A 24,931-nucleotide genomic window follows, 5' to 3' on the forward strand; every position below is an offset into this window, starting at 1 on the left:
TTTGGCAGCCAAATACACTCAAGCTCGATATATAATTGCTGCCACAAATTATTGCACCAAGTGGGTAGAAGCTCGTGCAACCTGCAAGGCTAATGCTCGATCAACGGCTAAATTCCTCTATGAATCAGTGATCACATGCTTTGGTTTCCCTCTCAAGCTCGTCAGTGACAACAGGACACATTTCATTAATGAGGTAATTAAATTCCTTTTATAAGAGTTCCTTGTCACCCACAGGAAGTCCTCCCCATATTACCCCCGTAAAAGCAGATGGCCAAGCTAAAAGCACTAACAAAATCTTGTGTGCCATTCTTACCAAAACCATGGAGGCTAGCCACAACGATTGGAAACAAAAGTTTCCGACTACACTTTGGGCTTATTGAACTTCATACAAGGCTGCAACCAATACTACCCCTTTCAAGTTAGCTTATGGTATAAAAGCGGTCATGCCCATGGAGTTCTTAGTCCCTAGTCTACATGTCATAGTGCACGAAAAACTCATCAAAAATGCCTTAAGTTGTCGCTTATTCAAGCTTAAAAAGCTTGACAAAACATGCCTTTTTACAATCTACAGCATGATTGTAGAGAAGTTAAGGCACAAACAATGGTTTGATGACCAGCTCAAGGATAAATAGATAAATGAGGGAGACATAGTCCTCTTATTCAGTACCAAAACACATAAGAAAAATCTCAAGCTCAGAGGCTTAGAACCTTTTCTAGTCTCTGAGATAACCCCACAAGGCGCTATGCACATTGAAACACCTGACGGTGTTGAGATGGCTGGTTACTTTAATGGTACGCTAATATGGACCTCTCACAGAGGCCACTTTAAAAGACACCCCCATGATAAAAAACAACGGAAGAAGGACCATGAGGATATGAAAAAAACTGCACAAGAAGAGGCCAAGGAAAGGCAAGGCAAGCATAGGCAAAAGCATATCATGATCAACGTGGCCCAATTGGTTGACTTAGAAGAAGAAGAAGTTTAGGAGGTGAAGCCAGCTCTCGGCCGCGGCTAGGAATGACCACCCCAACAAGCTTTGTCCAAAAATTAGCTCTTGTTGATACAAGGTCTAGTTACAATTTGATGTCATATGAAACTTGGTGTTCCCTTGGGGAACCCATACTAAAAGAAACCCCTGCCACTATCACAACGATTGCGTCACAGCATGTTCATTGCATTGGCACAGTTACACTATCATTTCACATTGGAAATAATCCCTTGGAAGGAAAGTTTTATGTGATGCCTGTAGCAACAATGCATGGAGAGATCCTCCTAGGCAGAGGATGGATGGGACATAACCGATGCCACATTGACTGGCTGCTCTCATGATAGATGAGGAGCCAACCCCCGCTGCCTTCCTAGACTAAGCACTCCCCACTCCACCACCCACTATTATTCAGTCACCTCACCCTACCAATCCATCCCCCTAAAAAAGAGGCCGTTACTCATGCCAACCACACAAATGTCTCTAACTCCCACACCACCACCATGCACAGTAGCAACTCGCACTCAGATCGCCACTTCGCAAGTTGGTGCCCCATCAAGCCACACTAACCCAACGAACAAAGCTAACACCACTAACAAAAGTCCCCAAAGTTCATCATCTCACCTGTGGGTTTCTAAGAAGCTCCTCACAGGACAAGGCTACTATGAAGGTGAATCACACTTGTGGATCCCTAAAAGATCTCACTGTCCCCCTCGTCCACATGCATCCAATGCTTCTTATCCCTCACATCGCCAACCAATTCGCCAACCTCAAGCCTACAGGGAGAGGGCCAAGCGCGCAGGCCCAAGAGTTATATCCCTAAACCAAACCCTCCACGCCAACCTCCAAAATCAACTCTTCAGTGGATTTGAAACCTCTTCTCCGTGCCCAACACTTCTATGAGACTAATCCATCGGTTTTTCCAAAACCGAACCTAGAAAAACTTCCTTTGCCCGGAAAGCACGAGCGATTCCACAGGATAACTTTTTCCTAACGTAGTCAAGGTTATGACTGACCAAACTGATCCGATCGAACCAAAAAAAACACTCGGTCAAACAAAGGAAGAAACTTGCACTTGGATCATAGAGATCAACGCTTTTTTCCCCATCAAGAGGCACAGTCGTTGATTCTTATCCATAGAACAATTACTATCCGGGATTTACTTCATCTATCGTATTATAACAGAATTGAGTCTCATTTTATGGATCCATCCAGCCTAACCCCATCCAATCCCATGGGTTAGCCAACCACTGTAGTGATGGGATCCAATTAGGAATTTGGTTAGGTTTTGTCCCAGGTACCAGGGAAAAGAGTTCCTAGGCCCCCTAGCTGGATGTTCATGCAAACATAAAGCTAGTCACACCACTTACACACCCAATATGAAATTGCTCTTTTCTCAGCATCAGATATCTTTAAAACAATCCTTTAATGAAACCATTGTGTCACTGATCATAATCCTCAAAATCTCTGGTTGAATCCTTATTTCCAATCATCCCTTCATCGGACCACCTGTCAGGGGCCTTTTCAACAGTTCCTAGCTCATAGTACTCGGCAATATAATCACTTATAAAAATCAAGATGGAATCTCTGTTGAAGATCAGCAAGATCAACCAATAGATCCATATAAAAGAGCCATGGATTCATCTGTTGAGGACCAGCAAGGTCAATCAACCAGATCCATGCCCGGTTTCAGAAAACAACTCTTACTCCTTGTTCCAATATCTTCCACGACACACGTGTGGGTATCTTCGGCGACCCAGAGCCTGAGCACCGTATGGTCAGCACCCTCTAGGATCCTTCGCAGGTCACCTAGCGCTTCACTCATAGGCCGCTTCCTTGGTCCCTCATCCACCGTACCGGAAGCTCACCATTTAAATCGAACCAAGGCTGGTCAAGACCTCGGCCGACCTTGCTACGCGAGACGTCCTCCGTTGACTCTCCATTAGCTATTACAACTTTATCAGGTAGGTCTCCACGACCACATTCTCGAGATAGTTAAAATGCTTCCCCAGCATTCTTGACATAAAACAGTCATTTACAAACAGTTCACAAATACAGTTTCTATAATGAACTCGCGTCTTTCAAGATTGTTCCACATCAATCCATATTACTTAACCCAGATCCAAATCATATGTGTATCCATTTCTTGACCAGATACATCATTTTTCATCCCATCACATTAGATTCATTCACTTCACATAACATCCATTCCTATCTTTCTTAATTTACATTACGTCTCATCACCTCCATTTCTCATTACATCTCATTCGTTTACATCTTATATTAATCATTCACATTATGATTCACCTCATCCATTCGCTCCGAATCGACTTCATATCCATTCACATACATATTCGCATTCATTATTCCACATACACATCCACATTCGTGTTGAAATATCAAGCTCGTATACAGCTGGAGGATAGCACATGGGTGCTGACAGAGTGACAGTATGGTAGATAGATATCGTGTGGTGTGTTTATGACCGCGTCCAGCTGGTCATGTGTGGTGTGGACATTACATTAGGTTTACTTTGTAGTGTGGACATAACACTATGTGGTGTTCCCTTTTGTGTGTGTGAGAGAGATGGTGACTATGGCTTCTCTCTTTCTTTATGGATGATGATTATGGATTAGGGTTTGCTTCTCTTGTGTGTGTTACATCCTGCTCCTGTTTTTTATCATGGTATCAGAGCCAAGAGCTCATTAGCTGTGTTGTGAGAGTGAGTGAGAGAAGAGGAGGAAGAAGAAAAAGCTGTGAAGGAAGCCATTGAAGCTGTGGAGCAAAAGAAAGCTGTGGAGCACACACCGGCATCAGATCTGAGAGCTAAGGACCATTGGTAAGTGTAGCAAGACCCCCTCTGCGGATTGCAGGTATCAAAGAGCAAGTTCAGTGAAGATTAAAGTGCATAAAGCAAGCAGAAAATTTCTGGTTTTGAAGCTTTCATGGAAAGCTTGTGAAGGAATGTATTTTGTCAAATGTATTGGGACAAATACAAAGGAAACACAGAGGTTCTCATGTATTGTGAAAGGGCACATGTATTAGCAACACTGGAGAAAACCATTGCATGAAAATTGATGCATTACAGGCAATTTGTGAAGAAAAAAATTCTGGTTTTTTGGACTCTACAAAACCAGAGAATATATGCCCCGTGGAGGATCAATTGTGGCAATTCTACTCAAAATTGGAGCTAGCCCTTCATACCCATGATAGATTAGGTCATTGCTAAGAGACCTATCAAGTCAATTGTGATTTCCCCTCTCTCCTAGAGCTCCAGGAGCAGGCGGCATTTTCTGGATGAGTTTCTTGGACAGTTTGCAATGAATTTGCTCTAATTCACTCATTTGGACACCAAATTGAATGCTTTAAAGCTTGGAGAGTTTAGCAAAGACATTGCTAAGGCCTTATGATGATTGGTTGCAGCTCATTTCATGCATTTGGAGCTCATTGAAGTGATTTATCAGAGGTGTGCAGGTTTGCAGAAATTCTGTCCAGAAACAGAGCATTTTTAATCAAGGCATTAATCTTTGTCTATATCAAATTGGCCTAATTCCTTTGGTACAAGTAAAGTCCTATGAGTTGCTAAACTTTTGAATAAAAAAGTTTTGGATTTGGAGAAGATTTGAAGGAGATAGAGCAATTTTAGTGAGAGGTGGTACCTGACAGGTGCAGAAAAATTCAAACCAGAGGTTACAAAAATTGGTGGTTCTCATTCCCCTTGAAGAATTGGATCAAACCCTTCTAGGATATGTTGGAGCAATGTGTTGGGAAGCTAATGCAAGTTGAATCATTGAATTTGGACAAGATTTGAAGGATTTAGAGCATAATCTTGACTGGTTACTGGCGAGAATTTTCTGGCGAGAAAAAAACCAGAAAATGTTTTGTGAAGGAGTTTCATTTGATTTCAACTTTGATCGAGTGTACATTGTTGGTGAATCATTGTGGGATGTTAATGCACACAATTTGCCAGCATTTGATGTGATTTGGAGAGATTTGGAGCATTACAGGTACTTCGTACATTGTAATCGAAAGGGTACATCTACTCTATTTTTTTGCAACAATGGGAGATGGTCCGATACAGATTGTTGGAGAGAAGCTTGATCGCACTAACTTTCAAGTGTGGAAGTTTCGGATGAAGAGTTTTTTGAAAGGCAAAGGTTTATGGAGTCTTGTCTCGGAGGAAGATCCGGAGCCATACCTACCTCCTCAACCAAATAATGCTCAGTTACTGGCTCACAAGCAATGGGTAGAGCGATCTTCGAAGGTGTTGCATTATTTTTCAATATGTGTAACAGATGCCTTGCTTATTCACATCCAAGATGCAGATACACCAAAAGAAGCATGGGGTATATTGTGCCGAATGTATGAGACAGACACTGGTGCAAGGAAAATACAACTTAAGCAACAGATTCACAGTGTAACACGAAGGAATAGGAGCATACATGAGTATGTTCAGGAAATCAAGGGTTATGCTGATTCCTTGTCATCGATCCATGCCCCCATGGATGATGATGATTTGGTTGCTCTCACATTGCGTGGTTTAGGCAAAGAGTACAAATCTTTTGACACTTCCATCTCAGTAAGGTTGGGAGGAATGCCAGACTTTAATGAGCTTGTGTCATTGCTCATAGTGGAAGAATTGAAGCTTGGACTTGGTGGTATGAGTCTTACAGGTGGTGCATCCTCGTCAAGCAATGATGAACATGCAAGAAATCAGGCTTTTTACTCATCTAGAGGCTCTCGAGGCAGGGGGAGATTTACCCCTCGAGGCCGTGGAGGACGTGGTTGGAATGACAGGTCTACTCAACCACAATCAAATCAGAATTTTCAGAATTCACAGTCATCATTTGGATCCCGTGGAGGTCGTGGATTTCAATCCCATAGGGGGAGATTTGGAACAGGTGCTCGTGGTAGAGGACGATGGCAAGGTCCTCAACAAAATTTGAATGGGATTGAATGTTACTATTGTGGCAAACTTGGACATTTGGCAAAAGATTGTTACAAAAAGCAGAATGATGTGAGGAATGGAAGACCACAACATGGAAATTATGCATCTACCAGTAACAATGATGGGAGTTCAAACCATCTTTTTGCAATGAAGCATGTTATGGGGACAATGGATTCTCAGAATGCTCGAGATGAGTCATGGTATATGGATTCAGGTGCCTCAAACCACATGACATGTCATGGTGAGTGGTTTGAGAAGATGCAACCATTGGATACAAATGGTTATGTGGTCACAGGAGATGATACTCAGCATCTTATAACACATGTTGGCAGTGTGCCTTTGAAGATGCATGATGGAAATGTGAAAAATATGTCAGAAGTGTTATATGTACCATCCATTACAAAGAGTTTGGCATCTGTAGGTCAAATGGTTGAGCAGGGATTACAAGTAAGATTCAATGAGAAAGGCTGTTTTGTGGAAGATTTTAAGCATGGCTGTAGATTGGTTGCCAAGGGCAAGAAGGAAGGAAGGTTGTTCAAATTGGATGCAGGCATACCAGAATTGAGTTCAGCCATGTTTTCAAAGAGTAATGGGATTGTGCAGGACATTGACATGTGGCACAAGAGGATTGGACATGTCAATATACAGAGATTAAAGAACATGCAAACAAGGGGCATTGTCAGTGGATTGCCTCGATTCAAATATGATGGACATATGCATGTTTGTGAAGCCTGTCAGTTTGGGAAGCAGGCAAGGTTGAGGTTTCCTAGAGAAGGAAACATGAGTAATAGACCACTTGAAATAGTGCACAGTGATGTATGGGGCCCAGCACAAAACCCATCTATCAAAGGAAGTCTATACTATGTGACATTTATAGATGACTTCAGCAGGATGACATGGATATATTTTTTGAGAGAGAAGAGTGAAGTGCTGGAAAAATTCATGGATTTCAAAGCTCTTGTAGAAAAACAATATGGCTGTTGGATTAAGTGTCTGAGGACAGATGGAGGTGGTGAATACACCTCAAAAGCATTTGAGCATTTCTTGCGGAAGCATGGGATAAGGAGACAGTTGACATGCAGGTATACACCTCAGCAGAATGGTGTGGCTGAGAGAAAGAATCGTGTCATATGTGAAGTGGCAAGGGCAATGCTAAATGAAAAGAGCATGCCAGATTACTATTGGGCCGAAGCATGTGCTACTGCTATGTATATCCTGAACAAATCACCTACAGCAGCCATTCATGGAAGCACGCCTGAGATGCGGCTTACAGGTTACAGGCCAGATATTGGACATCTGAAAGTCTTTGGATGTGTAGCTTATGTTCATGTGCCTGATGAAAGAAGACGGAAGTTGGATCCTAAAGCAGAGAAATGTGTCTTTGTTGGATATGCACAGGATCGAAAGGCTTACAAATGTTATAACCCTCAAACTAGACAAGTAGTCATCTCACGAGATGTGGTATTCGATGAGCTTGCTAGTTGGTATAAAGCCAAAGATGAGGGAGTCATTGACACACTTGAGGCTAATGTACCTGTGAACTTGCCATCACAAGCAAGTTCTAGTTCTACTACTATGTCTGGGCCAGCAGCAGAAGCTGAGAGTAGTAGCAGTGTACGTCCATGGTCAGGACGATTGAGGCATGAGAGTGCGAGCACTGGGCATAGTGCTATGGATAAAGGCAAGAAGAAAGTCGAAGGAATTGGGATTACAGGTTATGAGTCTTCTAGCTCAGAGAGTTTGGATGAGGAGCTCGGGATACCTGTTGTACGCACACCTGGTGTTAGGCAGGACAGATATGTGCCACCACATGCCAGAGTTACAGGTGTACAGAGTGACCCGCATGCATTGCGGAGATCCCAGAGAGTCAGATATCCAGTTGAGAGACTGACATATAGAGATTTTGCTATGCATTATGCATACATGACATCTATGGTAAAGCATGTGGAACCTACATGCTATTCAGAGGCTATTGGAGAGCATGTATGGCAGAAAGCCATGGATGAAGAGATGGATGCTTTGGACAAAAATGATACATGGGAATTGGCTGAGTTACCTAAAGGAAAGAATGCAATTGGATGCAAATGGGTGTATAAAGTAAAGTGCAAGTCAGATGGCAGCCTAGAGAGACATAAGGCAAGGCTGGTCGCTAAAGGATATGCACAAACTTATGGTCTTGATTATGATGAAACTTTCAGCCCAGTGGCTAAGATGGCTACAGTGAGGTCTATCATTGCACTAGCAGCACAAAAAGGTTGGGCTTTACATCAAATGGATGTAAAGAATGCTTTCTTGAATGGTGATCTACAAGAAGAGGTGTACATGGAACAGCCAGAAGGTTATGTACATCCAAAATATCCGACTTTTGTTTGCAGGTTAAAGAAAGCACTCTATGGTTTGAAGCAAGCACCTCGTGCTTGGAGTGACAAGATCAGCAGATATCTTGTCAGTATTGGATTTGTGGTTGGAAATGCAGACTCTTCACTTTATGTGAAGAAGACACATGATGGTATCGTGATGATAGTCATTTATGTTGATGATTTGATTATCACAGGTGATTGTGGGAAAGGCATTGATGATGTTAAGGCCTCTTTATGCAAAGAGTTTGATATGAAAGACCTTGGTGATTTGAGGTTCTTTCTTGGCATTGAGGTGATTAGAACAGGCAAGGGTATATGGTTGGTGCAAAGGCAATATGCACTTGACATGCTGGCAAAGTATGGTATGACAGCATGCAAACCAATGTTGACACCATTAGAGCAAAACATGAAGCTTAGGGCTGATTTGGGTGATGAGCTTGATGATATCACCATGTACAGGCAAATGGTTGGTAGCCTTATCTACATGACCATTACGAGGCCAGATCTCAGTTATGCAGTTGGTTTGGTGAGTCAGTTTATGCAGAGTCCTCGTAAACCTCACTTGGATGCTGTGAGACGGATTTTGAGATATGTCAAAACTACCGCGCATTATGGTCTTTTCTATGAGGCAGGAAAAGACATGCATGTCTATGGATATACAGATGCAGATTGGGCCGGTAGTGCATATGACAGGAGATCTACCAGTGGCTATGTTTTCAGCCTTGGTAGTGGAGCTGTGAGTTGGAGCAGTAAAAAGCAACCTACAGTTGCTTTATCTACCACAGAGGCAGAGTATCGTGGAGCAGCCATAGCTGCATGTGAGGCTATGTGGTTGAAGAAGTTGCTAGATGATGTCAGGCTACAGAGTGATATGAGCGTTGTCATTCATTGTGACAACATGAGTAGTATTCAGCTTGCTAGCAACCCAGTTTATCATGCCAGGACCAAACATATTGAGGTCCACTATCACTTCATCAGAGAGAAAGTGCTAGATGGGCATGTTGATTTGACATATGTGCAGACAGATGAGCAGGTTGCAGATATCTTTACCAAAGCACTTGGTAAGGATAAGTTCGAGTATTTCCGTACTCGATTGGGAGTCCTAGAGATGGACATGTCGAGCTTGAGGGGGAGTGTTGAAATATCAAGCTCGTATACAGCTGGAGGATAGCACATGGGTGCTGACAGAGTGACAGTATGGTAGATAGATATCGTGTGGTGTGTTTATGACCGCGTCCAGCTGGTCATGTGTGGTGTGGACATTACATTAGGTTTACTTTGTAGTGTGGACATAACACTATGTGGTGTTCCCTTTTGTGTGTGTGAGAGAGATGGTGACTATGGCTTCTCTCTTTCTTTATGGATGATGATTATGGATTAGGGTTTGCTTCTCTTGTGTGTGTTACATCCTGCTCCTGTTTTTTATCAATTCGTACATCCACATTCACATCTACATCCATACATTTATTTTCACATCCACATTCATACATCCACATCCATATCCACATCCACATCCATACATCCACATCCATATCTATATCCATACATCCATTTTCACATCCACATTCATACATCTACATCGACATCCATGCATCCATTTTCACATCCACATTCATACATCTACATCGACATCCATGCATCCATTTTCACATCCACATTCATACATCTACATCGACATCCATGCATCCACATCCACATTCATACATCCACATCCACATCCACATCCATACATCCACATCCATATCTACATCCATACATCCATTTTCACATCCACATTCACATCCATACATCCATACATCCACATCCACATCCACATTCATACATCCACATCCACATCCACATCCATACATCCACATTCACATCTACATCCATACATCCATTTTCACATCCATATCCATACATCCATTTTCACATCCACATTCATACATCTAGATCCCTACATCCACATCCATACATACATCCATTTTCACATCCACATCCACATTCACATCTACATCCATACATCCATTTTCACATCCACATTCATACATCCACATCCCTATATCCACATCTACATCTACATCCATACATCCATTTTCACATCCACATTCACATTCATACATCCACATTCACATCTACATCCATACATCCATTTTCACATCCACATTCATACATCCACATCCACATCCACATCCATACATCCACATTCACATCTATGTCCATACATCCATTTTCACATCCACATTCATACATCCATACATCCACATCCACATCCACATCCACATCCACATCCATACATCCATTTTCACATCCACATCCACATTCATACATCCACATTCACATCTACATCCATACATCCATTTTCACATCCCCATTCACAGGACATCTACATCCATTGATCCATTTACATTTATCTAATTCATATTCTTCCATCCATCCATTCATAGAATGAAAGAGAATTTTAATATTTTGATATAAAGATTCTTTACGTATCTAATTAGGCATAAAGATAACTTTAGTAGGAATAACACTTTTATAAAAATCCTTTTATGCATCTATTTATGCATAAATTCGATTTTAAGGAAAATAACACTTTCGAATTAAAAATAAACCTTTTATGCATTTTACTATGCATAAATTCCATTTCAATGAGAATAACACTTTCAAAATAAAAATAAATCTTTTATGTATCTATCTATGCATAAATTTAATTTCAATGAAAATAATTATTTTGAAATAAAAATAAATCTTTTATGCATCTTTCTATGCATAAAATAAAAATTGATAAGAATAACTCTTTTGGATTAAAAGTAAAATTCTTTATACATCTATTTATGCATAAAATCAAAATTGATGAAAATAACTCTTTTAAATTAAAAATAAAATTCTTTATGCATCTTTCTATGCACAAAATCAAAATTGATGAAAATAACTCTTTTGAAATAAAAATTAATTTCTTTATGCATCCTTCTATGCATAAAATCAAATTTGATGAGAATAACACTTTTGGATTAAAATAAATTCTTTATGCATCTTTCCATGCATAAATCCAATTTAGTAGGAATTACACTTTTAGACTAAAAGAATTTCTCTTATGCTTCTTCCTATGCATAAAAACTAAATCCAATGAAAAATAATTCTTTTCAAATAAAATCTTTCTTTTATGCATCTATTTATGCATAAATTCAATTCTAATGAAAGTCACACTTTTATAATAAAACAATTTCTTTTATGCATCTAATTTATGCATATGATGAAAATCACTCTTTTAATATAAAAAAATCTTTTATGCATACAAATCATTTATGATGAAAATCACTCTTTTAATATAAAAAAAATCTTTTATGCATCTAATTTATGCATAAAATCCATTTATGATGAAAATCACTCTTTTAATATAAAAAATTCTTTTATGCATATGTTTATGCATACAAATCATTTATGATAAAAATCACTCTTTTAATATAAAAAATTCTTTTATGCATATGTTTATGCATACAAATCATTTATGATGAAAATCACTCTTTTAATATAAAAGAATTTCTTTTATGCATCTATTTATGCATAAAAGTAATTTATGATGAAAATCACACTTTTAATATAAAAAATATCTTTTATGCATATGTTTATGCATACAAATCATTTATGATGAAAATCACTCTTTTAATATAAAAGAATTTATTTTATGCATCCATTTATGCATTAGAATCATTTATGATGAAAATCACTCTTTATGATCAAAATAAAAATTTCAATATGCTTCCTCCTATGCATAGAATTTAATTCTAAAGAAAGTAACACTTTTTTAATAAAATATTTTTAGTATGCATTTTTCTATACCTAGGATGAAAAATAACACTTTAAGAATACATATAGGAAGGGAATTACTCTTTTGAAATAAAAAAAATAAAACTTATTTTTCACAATTTTAGAAAATTTTGCCATAACCTCCTTTGTATGGCTGACCATTTTTTAATTTTTAACTCTCTAAAATTAATTAGAAGTTCACCAAGAGTATTTAAATCATTCTAATGTAAACATTTTCTACTTATCAAAGAGAAACATTATGAAAAGCTTGATTTTATCCATTAATCATTCATCTAGGATAAAGAATGGTTGGATTTACTAAAGAAGAGAGGGGAATGCCTTTTTTCAATGAGGCATAACATCATATTCATTTTAGAGAGGACAAAAATCATAAAAATCATTAAAATTAAGCATAAATGGAAATTTAGGTATTTTCTTACTACCATTCATCAATTAACTTTAATAGTATTAAAAAGCCATTCCAATTAAGCTTCTCAAGCTTGAGAGGGGTTGAGAAGAGAGAAACATTGAGAAATTATAGAAAAAGATCAAAATTCACCCTTTACCTTACAAAATTGCTTGACTCTTTGATCACGGTAGAGACCCCCAACCAATCAATTGGTTTGGTATGTTGATGGAGCCACCAATGGAGATTGAAGAAGGAGGGAAGCTCCAATTTCTTCAATTTGGAGAGAATTTTAGAGAATAGTAAAAATTATCATTATTTCAGCATAATTCTGGCATAGTATAATTCTCCTATTTTTTTACAAAGGGCTCAGGTTCTATTTATAGGAGAGGGAGGCTCTAACCAAGACCAACTGATTTCTAGAATTTTCCAGATTTAGTTTGGTTGAATTTGGACCAGATTTGGACCTAGTTTGGTTCCTTTTTTGATTCGGTTTGATCCAAGAGAGAGGAGAGATAAAAATATCACATTATTTTTGAGTTTAAAACTCATTCAAGCATGTGAAGTAGGCGCCTCCTTGAAGGGACTCCCCTTCCTTACACATGTGTCAAAATGGAATCATTATACCCAAAATATCACATTTTTTAGTAATACTCATAGTTTTTTACTAATAACCCTTGTACATAGTCAACTCTTCATCTTATGTGAGTATTTACTCATTTTTGGGTATTTTCTTTTACAAATTAGATTTATCTCCTCCCTACACATGGATTGATCTTATTGGCCCATAGGAACCTTAATTGGATCATAATCCAAAAATTTCTGAAAATCTAGACCCTTAGGCTAAGGTCCTTTATACCCATTTCCAATTAATTCCAATTGCACATTGGAAGGTTCTTTTTGAAGTTCTGTTTCAGGGGAATTTATTTTAGACACTAGGAGGATTTTTATATCAAAAAATATCTCAATTTTGGACTACCTTCCTCTAGACATTTTCTCTCTCTAGGTCAAAACAAGGTAAAATAAAATCTTTCTTTTATTTCAGAGAGGGGAATAATTATAAGATCAGAAAGGGAGGTTCTTACTCCTATATACCTCAAAAGCTGGGGCGAGGAATCTTACACCCACGCCCGTTCGAAGTTTGCCATGGCCATTGCCTCTTCAACAAGTTCCCATGCCCATTTGATTTAAGCCTGCGGTCGTGCCAGGCCCACGGATGTTCCAAGTCTCCCACGGACGTTCTTTCCTGATTTCATGAGAAAAAGCCCATTCGCTCATGTTCCCACGCCCGTTTGCTAAAATCTCATGCCCGTTCGCTCACACTGGCCAACTACCATGCCCGTTTGCTTCACTTTCCGCGGCCGTTTGCTGATTTCATGAGAAAAAGCCCATTCGCTCATGTTCCCACGCCCGTTTGCTAAAATCTCATGCCCGTTCGCTCACACTGGCCAACTACCATGCCCGTTTGCTTCACTTTCCGCGGCGGCCGTTCCTTGACAATCACATGTCCGTTCCCTGGACTTGCCACATCAATGCCCTTCTCCTAGTACTATAAATATGCCCCCCCCTCTCTATTCTCTAACTTTTGCCTCTCCCCTTAGCCAAACTCTTGAAATTTTTCCTCCCAAGCTCTTACACTCACCTACTAGCCCACACAATGTCTGAAGTCTGTGACTCCTCCTAGGAAGTCCTCCATCACACTACTATCAGGAGGAAGAGACTGCCGGGTGGCGGCTTTAAAGAATATGCAAAGCACTCGACCAGTTCTCTCACTTGGGTGAGGCCTTGATGAAGTAGATCAATGGACACATTGTCCATTCCCTTATGAAAAATAATCATAAGGTGGAGCATAAGCTCCTTTACTTCACTGAACCCTACTATAAAGCTATTGCTTCAGATCCCGCGGTGGTACAGAAGTTTGATCCGCTCAGCTTGGGAACACTACCCACTTTGGAACCATGGGGCCCCCACCTTTACAACACATTTTTTTTCACAGAGAGCTATGGCGCCAATCAACACACAGGCGAGGTCTTGGACATCGAAGGGTAGAGGCGTAAGGTGCAGTTGATGAGCGTGGAGAAGGTGCGCGCAATGCTTTGGCGTTTCCTCATATGATCCAGCCATATGTCTGCCTCAACAATGCAACAAAGCTCACTAGAGGCCTGTACAAGGGAAACCCCAACAAGGATGGAGTCGAGTGGGGGAACATAGCACAGGAGGATCTGGTTATGCCTATAAGAGCTTTGCAGTTTCTACTTACTACCAGGTGGACCGACCAATTCAACCACTGTAGTATGACCACATTGGCTAGAGTCCACCAGAGCAAGATGGTGAATTGGGCCGACTATCTCTTCAGAGAGCTACACGCAGTTTTCTTGAACCCCCAAGGAAAGCTAGCTACTGTTGCAACCTTATTGACTAGGGTCCTCTATTATGGTGTTGTGACTAGGGTCCTCTATTATGGTGTTGGATGGGAAGAATTGCCAAGGGCAACCCAGCTAAGCCGGCCAGATGCGGCGGTGATCTCTCTACCCTCACCATCCAGTTCTCCTAATCCACCACCCCAGTGAAGAGGCCCCATCACGCGCTAGATGTCATAGAATAGGTTCTACTGCCCCCCAACCCCAGGCCAACATAGGAGGAACTTGCAACAGCTACAAAAGCCAGTAAGAAGGCCGAAGAGGAAGAGGAAGAGAAGAGGAAACCATATTTTTTCAACAGAAGCCTGTTTGAAACATTGCCTCCTGAAATATTCCAAGAGATGCCATCATATGCAAAGGCTGGCCCTTCCTCCCCCGGTGCCACACGTAGGATGCCGTGAACACTCTTCGTTGGGTCTGCTCGGGCAGTTTCAGTTCCACTCAAGCTTATGTAGAGAGCATACATGCAGCCCATGGAGATGTTCCAAACTTTGCACTTGGCTTCTCACATATGGCACGCGAGCTCATCACCCAAATGATAGAGTGCATCTACAGGCAACAAGAGGTGGTGCAGATGTCCCAAAACGGGAGAGGCTCTTAGCCAAGGCCTAGGAGGGTGCAGTGTCTAAAGACCTATAGCAGACATACCTTCAGTTTATGGAGCTCCAGAAGAAGTTTGATCAGCAACCGAGCAATTGGGCACTGCAATTGCTCACATCACTGAGCTCCGACAGCAAGTCATAATAGCCCATACAACGGTCATCTCACGAGCTTACCGTAATTGAAGGCCTGCATCAGGAAGCCATGAGTCTGGCCCAGACAGTAGAAAACCTCCTCACCCACACTCAAGCAGATTTTGCAAAGCATCGGGTCCTCACCGAGGCCACTATCCACTCTTTGCAAGAGCAGCTCGGCGACGTTGAAGCTAGGGCAGCCCTGCCTCCCCCTTCACCCTCTGCTGCCTCATCTAGCACAATGGTAATGTCGAACACAAATATATTGGTGCTCAATTAGTGTAATGTTTTTTATCAGCTCATTCATTGGTGATTAACGTGAACACGATGAGTTATATTTTGTGATTAGCGTGCATCTTAACATCATGATGAATGGATTGCTGTAGTTCATTGGAGATTTGAGGAGTCCATATGCAGATGCCATCAATTGGGGCTTTGCTTCTTGCATTGCGCGGGGATGGTGTAGTGATCGATTCAGGCAGCTGGGCGTTGGAGTTATAAAAAAGCAAAGGTTACCACATGCCAAAGGCTGATATGGTAGCAACCATCCATAGCAAGGCAATTGAGGAGAATGTAGGTATCGTTTATCTAGCCCCACTGATGAATGGATGTGAGGATCAACAGAGCACGCCTTAGTTAAAGAGGTATTTCGCCATATCGTATGGTTAGAGCTTACACCGCTAACTATTGAGTCTCGACTTAATTAATGTGTATTACCTTAATAACAAGGATCCTACTTCATTGTGATGTAATTAGAGCTTGGTATTATTTTAATCAATCAATGTTTCCTATAAAGGATCGTCAACTTAGTGTACATGTGTTGAAAGAATAAACTTTTTTAAAAAAAGGGGGCAAAGATTAGAATTAATGAGAAAAACTCCTAAAAGGAGCATAAAGAGGATATACAATATCAAAGGGGGCCCCAAGCCTACAGACCTGAGGCCGTTACAAAGCAAGGATGCTCTTATTTAAATATGTATTTATAATGCAATTTTGAAGCCAAAAATATCAGAAGGTGGGCATTATAATAATGTGCAAAGAGATCAAAGAATGAAAAGACACAAAAATAAATTTATGTATATTAATGTAAGTATGATTGTTTGTTTGTGTGTGCAAGAGAGAGAGAGAGAGAGAGAGAGAGAGAGATGCTTGCATTAAATAGTATTAAGTGTTTTTTTTTCAAACTCTAGGTTTACTATTTTGGATAGATGCATGCTCCTTCAATTGGTCTTTAATACACAAAGACTTTACAAGGTTAGATTACTTGAACTATCTATCTTTTCAATTATAGTTATAAGTTTATATTGAGCTTATAATTCAAATAACATAGTTTAGCCTTTTCTTTCAAACACTTAGATAAATATCTATCTTTTTCTGTCTATCTATCTTATCCTCTCTCTCTCTATCTATCTTATCCTCTCTCTGTCTCTCTAATTCCGAGTCTCTAATCAATTTAATAATATATATGCTATAATGTTTTCTAAATATTAATCTTCTTAGCTCCTGGCGGCACAGGTTGCTAAAGGTCAAGGATGGAGAAGATGATTGGAGGTGGTGCATGATTGTGAAGAAACAACCAAGAGACTTGCATTAAATAGTAAAAACATTGAATAAGAATAACTATATATCTATGATTTGACATTTTCATAAAAAATAAAAAATAAAACCAAATAATATATTTTCAGGTACAAATATCAGAGAAAGAGTTTCATACCAAGAATAACTTTCATACCGGAATTGATAGAACTTCCATTTGAAATGAGAAGAAGACAATTCCCAATAAAATTGGCATTCTGTATGACAATAAACAAATCACAACGTCAAACCTAGGATTATATCTATCAACTCCCGTCTTCACTCCTCATAGACAATAATATGTTGCATTATTTCAAGCAAAATCATCAGATACCTTAAAGATTTTCTTATTTAAAGAAGAACGCATAGAGACAAAAACAAAGAATCTTAAAGAAAATACAACAAAAAATGTAGTATATAAGGAAATCTTGGATATGGCAAGATAATGAATAAGAAGGCAAAAGTAACAATATATAAAAATAAAAACGTATAAACAATAAATTTATTATTTGTTAAACCTCATATTAACCTTGCTTTTAAATCTCAAATGAGGAATTATGGGAAAACAATTCTCCATTACAACACAAACTCAAGTTGCTCAATAGAGGGTAAGCATTTTAATTTTAGAATATACAAAAAAATTAAACTAATAAAGCTTTTTACGTAGATTCGTATTCTTGGAGTGCTCTCCAATATCAGCAAACGTAATTGGAAAGCTACTAAAATATGCAAGCAAATACGGGTTTTAAAGAACCATAAATATGTTAAAAATATTAATAATAAAAAAGTTTACTTAAAATATTTATTTAATCTATTTTGCAGATATCTACCAAATAAGGAGGAAAGAATTTATGCAAAAGTAAAAATTTTCCCTAGAGACAGCTCACTGTGCAGTAAAAAGTAGAAAGTAAAAGGAAAAAGAATTTATGCAAAAGTAAACATTTTCCCCAAAGCCACAGAATTTATGCGAAAGTAAGAATAATTGAATCCGGTGCAGAGATATCTATACAGTTCACTGTGCAGTGAGTGCTGTTCACACACACATCCATCATTCATGAGAAAAAGCTGTCAGGAAAGCAACAGCAGTGCTGGGACATCGTGCTTGACTCGCAGAAATTACCAGGAAGGAGCCTTCCTTGACTCGAAGAAATTACATGGAAGGATGACTCGAAGAAATTACCTGGAAGGAGCCGGCTGAAACCATTGCGGCGAAGTTTTAAAAGCCTGTCTCCTCTAATGGAGACGAGAGGCCTCTCACTGACATAGCGCAGAGAGAGAGAGAGAGAGAGAGAGAGAAGCAGAGGAAGAGAAACGTAGTGGGGGGAGGGAGAGAGAGAGAGAGAGAGAGAGAGAGAGATGGATGTTCGACGCTCCCCGAGCACAGAAGCTACTCCGCCCCCAGCTCTTGCTCATCAGCCTTTGCACTTGTCTAGCGGCACGCATGCGGTGTTTATCAGCCATCGTGGGATTCGCGTGAAGCGTGGATTTGCAAATATGCTTTACTATTTCCTGAAAAGCCGTGGGATCAAAGCATTTTTGGACATGGAGGAGCTCCCTGAAGGAGACGATGTTCGCCCTTTCATGCTGGAAGCTGCCCGAAAAGCAATCATTCAAGTGCCCATCTTTACAAGCAATTACGCAGAGTCTAGGTGGTGTCTGGATGAACTTGTAGAGATGCTGAAGAGCACCAAGAGCTCTCGTAAAGCCAAGCTATTTCCGGTCTTCTATGACGACGTGAAGCCAGAAGACCTAAGAAACAAGAATGACGGGCCGTTTGCAAAAGCTATCAAGGACCATCGAAGACGAGGCAAGCACAGCGAAAGCACGATCAAGGGGTGGGAAGATGCTCTGTGTGATGCCTCATGGCTCGAGGGCTTCCGCCTGGAGACCTTTAACAAGTACGAAACTTTTGTTTTGCAACCGTTTTTTGTTGTTAATCTTCTCACTTGTCACTAATCTATGCGATATTATCAAATTATGTGTAGACGTGAAGGACAGTTGCTGGAAGCTCTCGTAGAGAAGATAGCACAGGAGATGCAAAGCAGCAGGATTCCCGTGGAGGATGACCTCAAAGCAGTTGGTTTGGATGAGAGGGTCCATGTGTGAGGAGGAAACACATACAAATTTGTTTGAGGAGGAAAACTATAAACACCTTAGTACTCATTTGACATGAGTGAGCTTTGTTTTTCCTACTCTTCTTGTGTCTTTAAAAAAAGTCTTGAGATTGTAGTTCCCTTTTTGGATGAGCCTAGTTCTTGAGTTTCTTTGACTATTTTAAGGAGTCCTCCCCATGCAATTTTTATTTGTCCTTGTGTTTTGAGGATTCCTCCCCATGTAGTTTTTATTTGTCCTTGTGTTTGAGTTAGTATTTGATGATGTATTGTCAAAAAGTAATCAAACCCGAAACCTAAGACTTAACAACATGGAAAAGCACATTACCAACATAGTTGCAATATCTTGATCATGAGTGCAAACCACACATTTTACTTGATGTCCAAGTACAAATGGTCTCTAGTTAGGAGCAAGAGGAATTGATGAGACGGAGGTGTTCCTATTCTTGAAACCAAGGGAGAAAAAAGTGGACAATGAGAAAAAAAGAAAGAAGGTTATGTTTGACCATCTATCTAAAACACCTGCCTTTGGCAATATTCTTGTTTGGAAATCTCAAAATTGGATAGTGTGTAAGTCTATCAATGTAAAGATCTACTCCAATACTTGAAGAATAGGTAGATGTATTAACATCATTATTGCATATTGGCTCATTGATTTCATTTGATGAAATCAAAGGTAGAAGATCTTCATTTGTGGTGCATTCTTCAAACTCTGAATGATTTTATTGTACCTCTTTGTTCTCATTGTTTGTTGTGTATTCTTTTGATCCTTTGGATCATGACTGGATCCTAGGTGAAAAATAAATGCAAAATACATGCACGGTCAGCCACATTGAGCATAAATCGACAATTTTCTCTCAAAAGGAGAAATGAAATTCGACTTTAGTATTGAATTTGAGAATTCAGAGGATATACAAGAAGAAATGGAAGAAACACCTACTTTAGAAAAAGATATCAAGACTAGAACCTACTCAAGGATTACTAATAATAACACATGTATATGAGAATACTATGTAGATTCCAAATGTTCAAATGCTAAATGAAGAAGACTTGAGGCTGAGGAGGATGATTTATCTAAAAGCACACAACTGTTATGAAGAATGCCAAGCTAAACTAAACATAATTATGGACCACAACCTCATCACAAAGGATCTTCGGAAATGCATTAGCCAAGCAACATTGTTGGCAACAAAATGTAGGGATCCAACTTATGAGCTCTACAAAAGCTCCAACCATGGGTTACATGAATTATGACATTTTGGTTGATGGCACAAACATTGTCTACCTTAGTAGTTGTCATTCCACAATAACTTGTGTGAAAGAAGAGCAAAGCTTCTTCTCAAAAACTCTCATCAATAAAAACCACTATGAGCCCTAGCATGACCTTGCCATCACCAACCTCTCTCCTTACCACATCAACAACCCCTCTTGTTAAAAGCCCAATAATGAGAACAAATGAACAGGAGTCAAATGCTCATCGACATCTATATCATCAAAATAAGCTTTACTATGTCAAATCCACTAGCATTGTCATTAACATTGTTTCCTATACTAGATCATCAAAGGAGCAAGGAACAATAAGAAACATTGTATATCCTAAGGCTTTATCTCTCGAAAAAGGGAAAAAATTGAATCACAATACTTCCAAGGCATGTAAAGGTGGGTAGAAAATAAAAACATTAGTAGCATAAGGCTACTACAGGGGCAAGATGCAAATCTGGCCTACCATACAAATCAACACCTTGTTCTCAATGAACACCACCAAAGAAGATAAACCCATAGCATAAGGCTACTACAAGGGCAAGATGCAAATCTGGCCTACCACGCCAATCAACACCTTGCTCAATGAAAACCATGGAAGCCACCAAAGAAAATAACCCCATAGCCTTATACATACAAATCTCCACAAGCGTTTCCAAAACATTTGCCTATTTAACAATTGCGAATACCAAAGAAAATTCTACAAGCCCATGCATTTTACCAAAACAACACTAAAATTTGGATCTCTAAGTGGAATACCAAATTCCATATGCCTACAACAAAGAAATCAACTAAACAAAGGCAACACCCTAAAGCTTCAAAAAGGTAAAGCAAATATGGGTGTTCAAAGATCCAAAGGTAAAGCAAATATGGTTGTCCAAACATTAACTTCAATCTCAAGAATATTATGATGGCAATCCCATCATTTGGTTGCATAAAGCATATAAGCCACCGAAGGCCTCATTACCAGCTTCAACCTCAAATGCACAATTTAATTCTAAGAAATAATAGAGGCATAAATAGTAGCAAGAAGTCCAAAAGAACCCTATTAAACCAATTCAAGACATCCTGCTTGTGCAAACAAAAACAACATTAGGCCATAAAACTCATCTTTGCCCATGGTGACCATTGATTTCAACTAATAGAAGGCTCACACAATTCACTGATTTTAAGCCTGTGTTTTTAAGTGACCATGGAAGGAACAACCATAAAAACTTCCTTGATTACTAGAATATGACAACAAAGTTTCTTGAGGTACAACATCTACTTGATCCATCGTGTTAAAGAATCAAGTAAGGATGGGATTTGATTCATCACTCCTTTGTTTGATCTTTCCCTTACTGGCTCTAGAACATCAAGTCCATCTGACAATCCTTCCTCGTGTGGGAGATACTATAGAACACCTTATTTGGGTTGGTTTAGATTTTTTCGCTTCATCTTAGTGCATTGCTAAACCTTGGATTGTCGAGACGATAGCTCTTACTTTCTTTGTTATAGCTCAGTAGGCACGTGTGCATGTGCTAAGCCATTGGACACATGAAAGGTAACAATCCTAATGTCATGATGATAGATTAAATCCACATGATTTGCGTGATGATAATTTGTTACTTTTGAATCATTTCTAGGCTTTGGATTCTCATAACTTTGAGCTCAAGGTCAAGCATGACAATATTCTTCTCATTACCACAAGGAGATATATAAATTTAATATGCTACTACCACCAAACATGCTTCTATGGAGGAAAGTTGGATGGCCTTGCCCAATAAAAGGGGACATTTGTGGTTCTTGCCCACAAGGGGAGGAATGTCGAAGGTTCTGGCCCCAAGAGAACCTCTATGGGGCATGATAAATGTTGGCATGTCTCATTTGCAAGATGATTCTACCATTTCAAAGCGAAACCTCCTAGTTTGGTGGGAAGGAGAAAGAATGTAACAAAGATGGAGAAAGATGAGATCAACACTTATTTGTAGAAGTGGTAAAAGTTGCATTAATTACAAGACTCTAGGGAACTGTAACATACCCATTTTCACTAATAAAGAAATGTCCATGTAATTATGAGTTTTTATGGTATAAAAATCAATGATTTTATTATTTGAGTCATTTCTACTTAGAATCTTCAAATTTTGAGCCCCAATTTGGAATCTGCGTGCGATTTTACCCTAATATAGGATTTTACAGCATCCAAAACGGACACCGGATCAAGCCTATATGCAAATTTCAGTCATTTTAGTAAAAAAACGGCGACCTTTAAACCTTAATAAATGCACGACCGGGCCTCCGATTGACGAACGGTCTGAACCCCTACGACCAGGAGAACCTCCCGGATAAAAAAAAATTTCGTCCCCTGGGGCGATCCGGCACGCAAATCGAGGCGGACGTCCCAAATTTGGGTACCCCGTCCCAAAATTTGAGCCGTACACACTAACTAGGGTGCCCGTACGATGGCCACCCAAGAACCAAAGGACGGCCGCCCACTGTTTGGTCCACACGTACCCTTACGTGGACACCCATGCTGCCCCAGACCAGATAAGGCACATGCGTACCACTCCTTTCCCGGACAACCGACACCGTACCTTTTTTCTAGACCCATGCAGGCCACTGATCCATAGCCTTTGAAGATACACCGTCCTTTCGTCCTTGCTTTGTGCAGCGCCCGTACCCATACCCCTCAGCTATATAAACCCTCGGGGTGCTCCACAGGTAGCACACATTTCTGTGTAGCGTATGCCCTGTTGTGCCGTCGTCTGTATACCTGCGTAGCATACTTGTTGCAGTACAGCCGCCCTTGCAGCCACCCCTCTCACACCCCCTCATTTGCCTCTTTTCAGATAGGCCAATTTTCCTCCATTCCCCTCTTGCTAGGAGGCAGTGTCCTTAACTCTTCTCCCCCCCCCTCCCGTGTGAAGAGACTTACAGCAGCCCCTCACAATTTCCAGCAGCCCCTCACAGCCCTCTCCACGTTTTTACCCTTAAGGACATCTCACAATCCCCCCCCTCCCATTTGCGTAGACTTTAATAAGGGTTTTTTGCCTTATTAAGCAAGGGTTTTTTTGCCTTAAGCAAGGGTTCGTGCGTCATACTCTTTTGCTCATACGGTGAGCAAACGAGCTCAGAATTCAGATCCGACTGAAGCGTTTCGATCGTAGCAGCGAGCTCTACAAGGCAACGCCTAAGATGGCCTCTTCTCGGAGACGTCAAAATATTGCCTCAAGCGGAGCACGTAACAACGAGATGGGAGAAGATGCTCCCAACGCGGCTCCAGTCCTCCCTTTTTAAACTCCTCAAGGAAATGGTGGCCAGGTTAGCTTGGTTAGTTTTCAAAAGAAGAGATTTTCCTTAAATTAGTGTTAATGAATGGTATTTTTTTCCTTTTAAAATGACGACATAAAAAAATTGTTTGAAGTTACGAATTATGTGATGTTGTATTCGATAAATTGCGTTGAAACTGTTATCTTCATGAATTGTGAATGCCATATTTAATAAATTGCATTGAAGTTGTTATCTTTAGAATTCAAGATTTTTTTTTTGGCTTCAATGCTAACTCCGTTCCGTGCTTGTGTAGCCGGGCAGCGTCATTAGCAAAGCCCGGGAATGGCCCAAGGTATCCCTCATACCTTTGGGAGAATAAGGATTGCCGATTGAGGCGAGAGATTATGAGGCTGCCTAGTTCTGAGGGCCTAGGCTAGTGCGATAAATAAGCCCACCCTAGTGTGCAGACATCCCTCTGAGGGGCGGGAGGATCGAGCGATGGAGCCTGAGAGGGCGACAAGCCGGCTTGAGTCCTCGCCAGCGGCCGACGATGAGGTGTATGGTCCCATAGGGTTTTGCCCAGCATGTAGAGGCTGGAAGGCCGAATTCTAGATCATCGGCAGTATAAGAATAAGAGAGCCGGTTTGGCTTGTATGGAAATTGGTTCATGTATAGACTTTTTATATAAATATATCTTGTTTTTGGTATGATTGCATTGTGTAAAAAGACTATTTTAACGAACCTTGTGAAAAAGGGCCTTGATTAAGGAATATGTTTATTTATGTCAAACAGTGTGGTAACATGGTCTCCCAAAAAGGATAGTAAGTGATCGGGATTCTGACTTCACTTCAAAATTCTGGCAGTCTTTATTTCAAGCCCTGGGAACTCAACTTTGCTTTAGCACAGCTTATCCTCCAGAGACCGATGGCCAAACTGAGAGAGTCAATCAAGTAATTGAAGACATTCTCAGAGCATACTGTGGACGGGAACCTAGAAGGTGGATTCAATACCTTCCTCTGGTAGAATTTGCCTACAATGCGTCTTATCATCAAAGCATATGAATGTCACATTCAAGGCACTCTATGGACAAGAATGC

The 24,931-nt window shown here is 40.0% G+C and overlaps 1 protein-coding gene across 3 annotated transcripts in view; it reads left to right on the top strand.

Moving 5' to 3' along the window:
• Nucleotides 1–18,342: 18,342 nt before the first annotated feature.
• Nucleotides 18,343–24,931, top strand: part of LOC147614605 (toll/interleukin-1 receptor-like protein) — a 77,735-nt gene continuing 71,146 nt past the window's right edge. The window contains exons 1-3 of one of the 3 annotated variants that reach the window (XM_086779872.1): nt 18,343–19,113; nt 19,201–19,272; nt 19,322–19,871. In XM_086779872.1, coding sequence (XP_086635998.1) covers nt 18,572–19,113; nt 19,201–19,272; nt 19,322–19,388 — 681 coding nt within the window. In that variant the 5' untranslated portion in view covers nt 18,343–18,571 and the 3' untranslated portion in view covers nt 19,389–19,871. Of the gene's footprint in view, nt 19,114–19,200; nt 19,872–24,931 lie in introns of those variants that run through there. The other 2 variants (XM_086779873.1, XM_086779874.1) reach the window with 2 other exon arrangements.

Source organism: Cibotium barometz, chromosome 41 (assembly GCF_041138505.1).
Source record: "Cibotium barometz isolate CiBa-2024 chromosome 41, ASM4113850v1, whole genome shotgun sequence".
Classification (NCBI taxonomy): Eukaryota; Viridiplantae; Streptophyta; class Polypodiopsida; order Cyatheales; family Cibotiaceae; genus Cibotium; species Cibotium barometz.